The 13,343-nt window shown below is 36.3% G+C and overlaps 1 protein-coding gene across 2 annotated transcripts in view; it reads right to left on the bottom strand.

The window, feature by feature from the left end:
* LCA5 (lebercilin LCA5) overlaps positions 1–13,343 on the bottom strand; it is a 58,752-nt gene that overhangs the window by 29,625 nt on the left and 15,784 nt on the right. For both annotated transcript variants that reach the window (XM_005210689.5, XM_059890070.1), the window contains exons 2-3: positions 11,975–12,355; positions 6,372–6,901 (exon numbers count right to left, since the gene is read on the bottom strand). In XM_005210689.5, coding sequence (XP_005210746.1) covers positions 6,372–6,901; positions 11,975–12,167 — 723 coding nt within the window. In that variant the 5' untranslated portion in view covers positions 12,168–12,355. The remainder of the gene's footprint in view (positions 1–6,371; positions 6,902–11,974; positions 12,356–13,343) is intronic.

Here is a 13,343-nt window from a genome sequence, read left to right on the forward strand (position 1 = left end):
GAGAGAAAGCCTACTTAATAGTTTGATTATATTTTTCTGACAAGGTTATTCACTCTATGCCAATTTAATCTTAAAACAGAGCTGGATTTTTTAATGTATTAAAAATGTGTGCCCTACAGTTTACTGGAGTACTTGTAATAATTATGTACATGCTATTAACACTTATGATCTTTTCATAAAGCTTAGTAGATAATTTCCCATTTAGTGACTAAGGATACTTACAATAGCTAGCAACTCTTGGTATCTGCTTTATGACAGAGTTGATCGTGGCTCTGACTCATCTCTACCACATCCTTAGATCAGGAAAGCAACCTCCACTGTAAGTCTTTCTTACAAGGGATGGGAGAGAACTGGTGTCTTCAGCCCCTACTGGAGACCAGTTCCAGGTCCAGTGAACAACAGTGCAGTTGGGCAGTCATTAATAGAAACTGCAAACTGGGGAAACTGCTAATGAAGCTGATAACAATGAACCACTGATATTCAGTCAGTGATTCTCAAAGAGTGGTTCAGGGACCCTAAAGATCTGAGACACTTTCAGGAGTCTGCAAGGTCAGAACTACTTTATGATACAATATTGCTTGCTATTTTCACTCACCATCATGAATGTATCATAACGAATGAAACGTCAACATTTATTGCTTAATGCAACAAATGAACATTTTCCAAATGAGTAATGTATGGTAATACAAAATCATTCATGGATAAAACATTCATTCAAAGTAGAAGACCAAGGGATTTTAATGCGATAGAGTATGAAAAGTTCTTTGATATGATTTTAGATTCCACATTGCAACAAACCTTTGAGAATACCACTTAGCAAGTTTTAAAATAGTATAAAAGAATATCCAGTTAATCTGAAAAGCTTTTAAATATTCTTCTGTTTTCTAACTCCTATAGACATCTGTATGAGGCTGAATTTTCTTGTATTTATCAACCACAACAACATATCGAAGCAGACTGAATGTGGAAGCAGCTATGAGGACCCAGCTGTCCTCTATTAAGCCTAACACTGAAGAAATTTGTGAACATATAAAATGATGCCACTCTTGACCCAATTTATTTTGTTTTAGAGAATAGATGTTTTTCATTAAAAGATTTTATGATACCATGTAGTAGGTTTTTATTAATTTTAAATAAATTAAGAAACATTTTAAAATGTTCTCAATTTTAATTTCTAATATGGTAAATATCAATAGATATACCCACATAAACAAAACTCCTGTGGTATTGGGGGGTGTGAAATAATTTTTAAGAGTATAAAAGGGTCTTCAAAACAAAAACTTTGAGAATTGCTGCATTATATAACTATTAATATTTTACTGCCATAAATGTTAGCACCTTAACAGTTTTTTTTTTTTGCAGCTTTTTACAGTTTGTTGCAGTTTTATTTAAATATTAATAATTTGATATACCTATTAATATGAAAATAAATATATTTAAATGGGGCTGATACTTTGACAGGACTCTATTCAACAATCTTACTGAAGTAAAAGCCAAAATGAAGGTATAAAGCCAACTGTAAATAAAGAAATAAACATGCAGCCTGATTTAGCTGTCTGCCCTTTTGGACAGAGTTCAAATTTAACCAATTTTAAATTTAACAAATTTAACCCTGTCAAGCAGCTCTTTATCCCAAGTATACATATGGCCGAGGACCCAGCAGACCACATCACACAAGGTTGGCAAGAAGCAACTCCCATGGGTGACTGTCCCGACTCATACTTTTTTTGGTTCTATCTAACCATCTATCTACTTCTAAGCCACTGTACTCTTAAGTTACTTAAGACTATGCTCTATACTTAGACTATGCATTCTGTCACTTTCATCAACTAACAAAATAAACCTGAAAACAACCTATAGAGGGTGCAGAGATAAGTTTTTCACAGCTCAACTATTTAGAGGTAACCTTGAAGAATGCTTTCTTTTTCCTCACCTAAAAAGAAAATACAACACAAGGGGAATAAGAATTGTGGCTTAAAATCCCTTCCGGGATGAGGCAATCTACAAACAGACAAACAAATCTGCCTGTCACAAGTTCCAGTTTAAGGACTCTTAAAATACTGTGTGTTAGTAGCTCAGTTATTTCTGATTCTTTGAGACTCCATGGACTGTGTAGCCTGCCAGGCTCCTCTGTCCTTGGAACTCTCCAGGTAAGAATACTGGAGTGGGTTGCCATTTCCTGCCAGAGGACCTTCGAGACCCAGAGATTGAACCCAGATTTCCTGCATTGCAGGCAGATGCTTTACCATCTGAGCTACTAGGCTACACCAAACAAAACCAAAAAAACACCAGTCATCCTTAGCAGAGAATAGCATAAAACTTAAAGTCAGCACTACAAGGATTTTACTGCAATTTCAAGGGACGCTCAGGACTTTCTCTGATTTTAGTTCATTTGCAAAATGAAACACAATAGTTCTTAGACTCCTCCCTTACCCTTACAGTCAGTGGTACTGAGGTGGGAAGAAAAAAGATTAAGTAAAATCTGAAAAACTGAATGAGGCATGAAACAAAAAAAACCGAACAACTACCTGGTAAAGAATCCGCCTGCAGTGTGGGAGACCCAAGTTCCATTCCTGGGTTGGGAAGATCCCCTGGAGAAGGGAAAGGCTACCCACTCCAGTATTCTGGCCTAGAGAATTCCATGGACTGTATAGACCATGGGATCGCAAAGAGTTGGACATGACTGAGCAACTGTCACTTTAAAAACAAAGCATAAGATGAGCAGAATCACTCTACCATAATCACATATATAAGGTTTATGATGTAGTCTATAATGAAAAGAATGTGGTGTCAGCAGAGGAAAAGACATATACATCAGAAGAAGAGACTAAAGAATCCAGAAATAGACCCACAAAAATATGCCCAACTGATTTTGGACAAAGGTGCCAAATTCAGTGAAGGAAGAATAGCCTTTTCAACGAATGGTACTAGAACAACTAGGTACTACATAGGCAGGGAAAAAAAATAGAAATGCATTTCAACCTAAACCTCACAACTTACATAAAAATCAGCTCAACATGAATCATGAACTTTAAAGTAAAACATAAAACTGTAAAGTTTGGGGATAAAATATAGTAGAAAATCTTTAGGTCTACAGGCAAAGGCTGACAGGGATAGACAAAGAATTCTTAGACCTGACCCCAAAAAGATAATCCATGAAAGAAAAATCTGACAAATTGGACCACATCAAATTTTAAAAACTCTCTGACTCTGTAAGAGGATGAAAAGACAAGCTACACAGCGAGAAAATATTTGCAAACCATGTATCTGACGAAGAACCTGTATCTATTATATATAAAGAACTATCGAAAATCAACAGTAAAAGAACAATTAGAAATATAGGCAAAAAACAAGCAAATGAACAGGATCTACTAATGGCAAATAAGCATTTAAAAAGATGTTCAACATCATAAGCCATTAGGAATAATATTAACACTAAGAGATATCGCTACATACCTATAGGAACGGCTAGAATTTTAAAAAGTGGTAACATCAAATGCTGACAAGGATGTGGAGAAAGTGAATCACTTATGCATTGCTGGTAAAAATGTAAAATGGTACTACTACTTTACAAAAGAAAATGGCAGTTTCTTACAAAACCAAATGTGCTTATCGAACAATTCATCAAGTGAACTTTCAATTCATATAACCCAGAGAAATGAAAACTAATGTTCACACAAAAACCTGTTCCTGAATGGCCATAGACCCAAGGACTGTAGCCTGCCAGGCTCCTCTGTCCATGGACTTCTCCAGGCAAGAATACTGAATTGGGTTGCCATTCTCTTCTCACGGAAATGTCTTGAGACATCTCAGGTCTCCTGAATTGCAGGCAGATTCTTTACTGTCTGAGCCACCAGAGAAGCCAGCAGCTTCATTAGTTAATAACTAAAACTTGAAACAACCCAAATTTCCTTCAACAGGATATACCATAACACTCTTGATATCCATGTCATGGACTACTACTTGGGAATAAAAAAGGAACGAACTATTGATACATGCAACAGCTCTGATGGAGCTCAAGAGAAAAAATAAATCTGCCAACCTTGAAAGATTAAATACTAGAAGATTCTGTTTATATTACATTCTTTAAAAAATTATAGAAATGGTGAACAGATCAGTGGATGCCACAGATTCAATCCCCGGGTTAGGAAGATTCCTTGGAGAAGGAAATGACAACCGATTCCAATATTCTTATCTGGGATAATCCCATGGACAGAGAAGCCTGGTGCACTACAGTCCATGGAGTTGCAAAAGTGACCAAACAACAACATATTATAGTCTATTTATGCTATATGTTACCACTGGGGAAAATGGATGGAGGGACTATGTGATCTAATTTTTTTAAATACATGTAAATCTACAATTAACACCAATTTCTTTTTTTCTTATTCCAGTAAGAAAAACCTAAGTATTGAGAACACTATACAGTAAGTATTTCAAAGACCTGAAGCTTCCCTGAGGGCTCAGCGGGTAAAGAATCTGCCTGCAAGGCAGGAGACACAGGAGATGCGGGTTCAATCCCTTTTGGTCAGGAAGATCCCGTGGAGGAGGAAATGGCAACCCACTCCAGGATTCTTGCCTGGAGAATCCCATGGTCGGAAGACCTTGGAGGGCTACAGAGCATGGGGTCACAAAGAGTCGGACGTGACTGACTGACTAGTACTTTCACACTTATCACAGATGACTGATTTTCATGCCCTCAAGTGGGTAGCCACATAATTCAACTCCATCTACAACACAGAATCCACAGATTTGTTCAAGTTTTCCTTTCTTCCTTCTCTTTCTTTCCTCCTCTATCATTCCAACAACCCCCTTCATAACAGGCTATAAGACAGAACTGCAGTATACGTGTGTGGGGTGTGTGCGTACATGCGTGTGCACTACAATTCCATGTTCTCTCTAGTTTTACAGAAATACACACTGAGGTGTGGGTTGTTTTTAACCATACTTAATAATCAACCTTCTGCGCTCTTGGTTCCTAATTTTAAAATCCATATGGTCACATTTTGTACTTCCCTTTAAAAATAAACATCAGCTATTCATGACAATAGTTGCTTCTATCCCCTACCCTCACTCCACTACATAGGTAGGTAAATGGTCCTACAAAGTAAGTTTTCATATGTTTGCTCTGCAGTTTGACTTGATCACTGGTGGAACCTATGCAATAAGATATCTTCTGTATACTGAAGCAAAAGTTAATGGTTGCTAATTTTTGAGAATAAGCTAAGTTCTTTTTCTGGCCACTGATATATACTCTATTTAATAAGCCACTCTCTTTGGGCAGGGCATTGGTATATAGAGTCTGGTATAGTACATAGACTAAGAAGTACTATGTATATACCAGGTACTAAAAACATCTAATTAATACATTGCAGAGAAGCTAGTTTATAGTTCTGACTCTCTCTTGTTCAAAGAATTCTTACAGCAAACATTATTCTCATACTTTTTCCCAACCTTTACTTTCTAAACAGATTTTATATATATACACACACACACCAGGTAGCATCTAATATATGTTCTCCATATAACAGTCATGGGGTAGTACTCTTTTCCTTTAATTTCAAGAAAAAAAATTTTTTGTAAGATCTGCTATATTCTCAGACTATTAACTCAGCATCATTCCACCCACTTTTCACATCAAGTCTTACTTGAGGGAGTAGAAGCACACCCTGCCCCAAAATATATCTTTCACAAATGTTCAAAGAAATAAAAACAGAAGTTATTCATGTGGCATTTCTTACACAATGGCCCCAAATGTCAGTTTTATATACTATAGCTCTTATAGTTGGAGAAGGCAATGGCACCCCACTCTAGTACTCTTGCTTGGAAAATCCCATGGACGGAGGAGCCTGTTAGGCTGCAATCCATGGGGTCGCTAAGAGTCGGACACGACTGAGTGACTTCCCTTTCACTTTTCACTTTCATGCATTGGAGAAGGAAATGGCAACCCACTCCAGTGTTCTTGCCTGGAGAATCCCAGAGACGGGGGAGCCTGGTGGGCTACTGTCTATGGGGTCGCACAGAGTTGGAAACAACTTAAGTGACTTAGCATAGCTCTTATAGTATCATTTTCAATTTTAAAGAAATAATCACATAATCAAACAGTGTATTTCCCCCAAATAGCTAAGATTTTGGGAATTAAACATCTATTATCATGTGGCCCGTTAATGTATACAATCTTTCACATCTTGCTCTTAAAAATAAAATCTTAAATTTTTCCTAATCTCTTACTCAGAAAGATACTTTAAAAAAAAATCAGATTTAATTTCCAAGCAAATGCTGAACTGCAATAAGCAGTCTTAAAAGTGCACATCAAATGCCCAATGAAAAATAACACAAAACAGCACAATTAGAAACTGTGGGAATTTTACCTTAATTCTTCTCTCTGTGTCATCTAATTTTAACTCTGCAGAAGCAAGTTTCTTTGCTAAATCAACTCGTTCAGGTAGGTGTTTAGCTTCAGAGATCTTTTTCAGTTTCTGTAAGGAAATTTTGGTCTTAAGTAGTTCACCTTCTGTCTCTTTAGCCCTTTTTTCATTTGCCCGGTCTTTCTCTTGAGATTTTCTTAAGCGGTCTTTGAGTGCTGTAATTTCATTGTTATGACGAGCAATAAGTTGTGAGATTTCGTTTTCTGTGTCCTCAAATTTATTCAGGGCTTTTTCTTGCCTGTACTGAAGCCTTTTCAAAGCCTTATTTTCTTTTAGCAGCTCGGCTAACTTGACCTGGAGTTCAGTTACTTCATTCTGCAATTCGTTGATTTTTAGCAGTCTTGCAGAAAGAACCTGTTTTGTAACAAGATCAGGATCTTTCGGAAATGGCTGCCTACTGAGGCTCTGGGAGCGAAATCCTGCTCGGACTCCCTTTCTGTTTGGAGGACACTTAGGGCTTGGTTTCCTAGGGGCTGAAAAAGAAACAGTAATAACGTAAAGTGAAAGCTGTATCAGATATAGAATTATTGACTTATCCTAACACAAGTGACTCCATAACATTCTTTAGTCATTTTGTTTCCTTTAAGGAAACATTTTTTAAAACTTTTTGTAAATGATTTTACAATATTTAAATATTTGGTTTTACTTAGAGCTTTTAATACATTGTTTTTATTAAGAAATGTTTGAAATCTTTTAAGACAGTTCAAGAAACATATTCTGATCCAGCAAAACAATATCTCATGGTTTACAAGGAATTATTTTACACTGTTTTAAAAGATGGCAACACCAGGCTCCACCATTTTTACCTCTGCAGATAAGATGGTCACCGTCAGCATTAGCATGGTGCCTAATAAATACAAAATGTCATGATAATCAAGTCATCTGTGCCAAGATATTTGGGATTATAATTTGAAATGATGGTTTTTTAAAATTAATTAGATTAATTAATTAATCTCATTAATTAATGATGGTTTTTAAAATTAATTAGAAATCTTTGTTTCTGGAAAGATGATGACAACATGACAGAACATTTGAGACTTGGAGTTACCACTTCACTGGTCCTTGGGCAATTCAACTTAAACCCTTTCCAGGTCTATTTTTCCTTTTGTTGTGAGGATTAACTGAAGTATGCGTATAAGACAAAAATTCTCCAAAAATACTCTCGTCAGTATTAAGAACTTAATCCCATGTATCAGTGATTGAAAATGGAAAACACTTTAGCAGTACAGATGTGATTCTAAACGCTTTCTCAGAGGCTTTCTTTTGTGTGATGTTCAAATCAAAAACATCTGGCATAATTTAAGAACAAGATAAATGACTCCAGCCTAAAAAAATAAAAGCACACGAAATCTTTAAAGTGTACATATCACATTTCACAAAAATTTTGAATATTATTTACTCAAAGTTCATTAAACCTTGGCCTCAATATACAGAGCACCTGCCCTTTAAAAGAGGCATCTGGAAGTTTGCCATAGTGGAGAACAGCAAACTTTAATCTCCAAGGTGACTGCATTTTTTCTAGAAGGAAACGCATTCCAGAGGGGAAAAAATGAAGAAAAACTAGAAAATCTAATCTTTCCCTACCTACTTCACGAGCCATGGATTTTATTATGTAAACAGGTAAAGAAAAACATGTTTACAATTTAACATTATAAAGTTTCATTTAAAGAGACAGAAATTTTGTGAGGGTATATTAAATGTGTACTGATTTGGGATTACAGCTCTATACATGCCTGAATATTTGAAAGGAAGTAGTAATAAAAAGAAATGAAGGAAAGCCTATTAGTAACTTTGAAACTATGCTATCCAATATAGTAGTCACTAGCCACATGTAGTGGAGAAGGCAATGGCACCCCACTCCAGTACTCTTGCCCGGAAAATCCCATGGGCGGAGGAGCCTAGTGGGGTCCTCCATGGGGTCACTAAGAGTCAGACACAACTGAACTACTTCACTTTCACTTTTCACTTTCATGCATTGGAGAAAGAAATGGCAACCCACTCCAGTGTTCTTGCCTGGAGAATCCCAGGGATGCGGGAGCCTGATGGGTTGCTGTCTATGGGGTCGCAGAGAGTCAGTCGGACACGACCGAAGCAACTTAGCAGCAGCAGCAGCCACATGTGGCTACTGAAAACTGAAATGTGGGTGATCCAAATTGAGTCCATAACTGAAATACACACAAGGTTTCAAACACCTAATTCAAAGAAAAAAAAAGGAATGCAGAATATTCCACACACTATGTTTTATACTAACTATATATATTTAGAAATGATAATATTTTGGATATTCTGGGTTAAATAAAAATTATTAAAATTAATTCCACCTTTCTACCTGTTTTTCTTTTTAAATGTGGCAATAAAAAATTGTATGTGTGGCTTGCATTTGTGATTTGCATAATACTTCCATTGGAGAAACTGCTCCAATTTTAAATTGGAGTATCTATCATTTCAGTTTTCTTTCTTTCCCAACATACTGAGTGAACAGAGTTTTAGTGTCTATGTGCTATTACAGAGTATGTATTCAGCTCTTGGAATGACAGAAACTTTATACATAAAAATGGCTGTACATAAGAATAAATGTTAATCATCCCAAATCTGATTTTTATGTATAAAATTATATTGCTCAGCAAATAAGATTTTATGCACATGGAAACTTAATTTGAGAAGTGAAAGCCTAGATTTCCCAGGGACGGGGGAGCCTGGTGGGCTGCCGTCTATGGGGTCGCACAGAGTCGGACACAACTGAATCGACTTAGCAGCAGAAGCAGATATTATATGAATCAGGTTACAAATTCTCCATTAATATCTTATTCTATGATATAGCCAGACAAAAAGGGCTTCTGCCACCAACATTTGACATCCTAAAAATCTGAACATTGTTTTCTACTATATTCTATTAACCAGAACTCAAAAAATATCTCTCACCTTTCATCTATCTCTTTCATTTTCAAAACGATCAAGATGAAATACAGGGCTAGTAACACTCAGAAGAAAGATAACTGACTGTTGTATATATCATTCTTCATCTCCCCCTTATTAAGTTACCACCAAAAAGAGGGCGGACAAATACTGTTTTCCTTCCATTAGGTGTTAAAATTATAGTATGACTCATTAAAAAAACATGTAACAAAGATAAACTATGCATCTACCAAAAACTTAGTACGTTTATATTACTGATAAAATGAGAAATAGAATATGTACATAATATGCAATATATACATATGTATAACCTAATATTATTAAATTGTATTATATATGTAACTCCTGATAGAGCACAAATTTTATTTCCAAAATAATAAAATAAGCTGAAAATATAAAAGGAAGAAGGAAGACTATGTTACCAAATGTAAAATTCTGCAAATTCAAGTGTTCAAGATGCTTTTTAAATCACATTTGGTTTTTCCTTAGTTTAGTCTGAAGTGAAGTCGCTCAGTTGTGTCTGACTCTTTGCGACCCCATGGACTGAAGCCTGTGAGGCTCCTCCGTCCATGGACTTCTCCAGGCAAGAGTACTGTAGCAGGTTGCCATGCCCTTATCCAGGGGATCTTCCCGACCCAGGGATTGAACCCGGGTCTCCCGCATTGCAAGCAGACACTTTTACCGTCTGAGCCACCAGGAAAAACTCAGTTTAGTCTACACACTGATAATTGCCAACTTAAGCCAAAAGAAATCAGTGTTTAAGGACGTTATCAGTTTGGCCCTGTTGGCTTGCACTAAAGTAGACATATTACCACAGACTTTAATTGAAAAGACAATGCAAACCAGAAAACAGTACAAGTCAGGTTGAAATTTTTCTGGGTGATACTCAAAATGTTTCTCACAGCTTTTTCTCAATTATCTTCTTAAATAAAACTGCTTCTAGGTAAGGAGTGAAAAATTAAAGTATTCCTACCAATAATTCCCAAGGTATGTGAATGATTTCTTGGGAATAAACAGTCATTTTCTAAGATTCAACCCTAAGGTCTGTTTATTCTTAATTATGCAGCAAAAGTTTAATATCAGATCATGCTCTCAACCACAAAATCAAAACAAGAAAATGACACAGACAGATTTGGAGGAAGAGACTATGAAACCTGCAGCACTGTACTTGTAGCAAAAATAAACAAACAAAAACATACCAGCAAAAAGCATATAGAAAAAAAAAAAAGAAAAAAACTCATTAAAGTTTTTAAAAGTTGTTGTTAAAAGTTGTTAAAAGTGTCAACGTCTCTGGGAAGCCTGATCAAGGATTCACCGAAAAGGTTGCTTTCAAAAGGAACACACATTCTTTGCAGATTTTAAAGAGGCAAATGTTACTTTTCAAAGTAAAAATTTATAAAGGCAAATGTAATCAAACCCCTGCTTCGAACTTTTCAATAGCTAACTATCCCCCCCACAGAAACAGTCACTATCTTAACACATTCTAGGCATTTCATGACCTCACCTGTTTTCCTTTTCAGTTTACATACTACTTCCTGCCTTGCAATCTTACCACTCTAAGCTACTAATCCGGCACGACTGAGCGACTTCACTTTCACTTTTCACTTTCATGCACTGGAGAAGGAAATGGCAACCCACTCCAGTGTTCTTGCCTGGAGAATCCCAGGGGCGGGGGAGCCTGGTGGGCTGCCGTCTATGGGGTCGCACAGAGTCGGACACGACTGAAGCGACTTAGCAGCAGCAGCAGCAGCAAGCTACTAATGTGATGGCTGTATTGTATCTATTAACCGATACTATAAAACCTCATTTTACTGCTGGGAAAGACCCAAGGCAAAAGGAGAAGGGGGTGGCAGAGGATGAGATGATTACACAGCATCGCCAACGCAATGGACATGAATCTAAGCAAACACTGGGAGATAGTGAAGGACAGAGAAGCCTGGCGTGCTGTAGTCCATGGGGTTGCAAAGAGTCGGACACGACTCAGCGACTGAATAACAACAAATAAAACCTCATTTCCCTTAGCTTACCTATGATGTACTAGCGGTCCTTACATATTTTGTTACTAAGTACATACAGATTTTCTTGACTAGGGATTTATTAAGATGAAGAGATTTCCACAACATTATGCAGTCAAATATGTATTAATACCTAGCTCCAGCCTAATAACATTCTAACAAGAAAAATTATTTCTAAAGATTTATGCTGTTCCATTATAACACCATTTAATAGAAAACAGACTGGTGGTCCCAAATTTCATTTCTAAGCTGAGTTTGAACTTTTTCAGTAAGTAGAAGTAATTTTACCCAATCTATAAAAATGTCCCTTAACCACTTTATATCCATGCTTTTCACAACTTTCTGAAAATAAAGAAAGGTACAAATGTTTTGTGATTTTTTTTCCGCCTTTACAAACCCCAAGACAATCACTTATTCAGGAACAAGCGAAAACAAAAATGAGAAACCTCAGTTAGAGTTCTTTCTTCTGGATACAGTATGGCTGTGAATGTAACAAAGGATAGTACACTGTAAACAACATTTATAAAAATATATCCTATTCTCATTCACACAGGTTTCCTTAAGCACTCAGAATGAATATTCTAGGTCTACTGGAGTCTTTTAAAGGATGCTTACCGTGATGATGCACTTGGCTATCTGAAGCTTGTTTTTTATCATGTTTTCCCTTAATACTTGCAGGTGGGGAGGGATGCACCAGCGACGACCGGCCAGAAGACTGTGGAGTAGTTCCAAAATCAGATGAACAGTAATGGCTTCTGCTTGTCTTACCTTCTCGATCAGTAGCTGGACTTCTGTCTCTTTCCCCCATGGCTTTGCAAAATAGTCTCTAGTCACATCATTTCACAGACTCTTCTCAGAAAACTCCACAACAAGCCTGAAGAGCAATTTCTGAGTCTTCAGATCCTGGGGATAATATTCAGGTCTGTACTATCTGTTTTCTCTATGTATCTTTAGTCCACAATTCACAATAGCAACCAGAAGATCGGCTTTTTTCCTCTACAATTAAAGAAGAGGGAGGGAAACTCATCATATTTCATGAAATAGATTTCAAGAGTTAATTACAATGAAAGATACCAAAAGCAAAATAACATACTGCTTAGAATTTAAAAAGAGGCCATAATTTAAATCATCTGTATTTTCATACATAGTTGTCTACAGCACTTGGAGAAAAGAGAGACTGTCATAGACTAGACAGAGAACATCTAGAGTACCTGACATACACTTGCTTCTGAAGAAATGATAACTGAATCTGACTTCCTTGAATCTTAAGATTTATAACAAACACAAATGCTAGGTGAATAATAAAGTCACCAGTTTTTGGTTTTGGTGGTGGGGGTGGGGAGAAATGTGGTAAAGAACAAGCCTGCTAACAAAAATAAGAAAAATATCTAAGACTGACTGCATAAAAATGTAAAACTGAACCATGAGAAAAATTAATCAAATTAAAGCACTTGAAGAAAAATATTTGCAACATGACAGAAAAATCATGACCATCCTTAACAATCAATAAATACCTCATATCACGCCACAAGAAAGATAGGAGGTCAAAAGATAAATGGGCAAATACATGTTAAGACCCACAGCAGGCAATACAAAAATAGGCACAAAAAATATTCAAATTCATGCATCATTTTTAAATCTATCAAATTTCCAAAGATTCCTCAAAATAACACTCACTGCTTCCAAACTGAGTATCAAGACAAGACTGGGGAAAAAAAGCTGGCAAAATAGGTTAAAACTTTAATTATGCTTTTAACCTTTGATCCAATAATTCTACTCCTGGATACCAAGAAAATTACCCTAAAAACAGGAGGAAAGTTATGCATAAATGTTGACTGTGGCACAATTAAAAAGAAAAAAAGTAACCTAAATGTCTAACCATTGCAAAATAAAAAATTAAGAAAAGTATTGAAAAAATCAATACAGCATAATATTATGCAGATGTCAAAAATGTTTATAAAAAGTTTAACAAGGAAGATGCTTA

The sequence above is a fragment of the Bos taurus genome, chromosome 9 (assembly GCF_002263795.3).
Source record: "Bos taurus isolate L1 Dominette 01449 registration number 42190680 breed Hereford chromosome 9, ARS-UCD2.0, whole genome shotgun sequence".
In the NCBI taxonomy this organism is placed as follows: Eukaryota; Metazoa; Chordata; class Mammalia; order Artiodactyla; family Bovidae; genus Bos; species Bos taurus.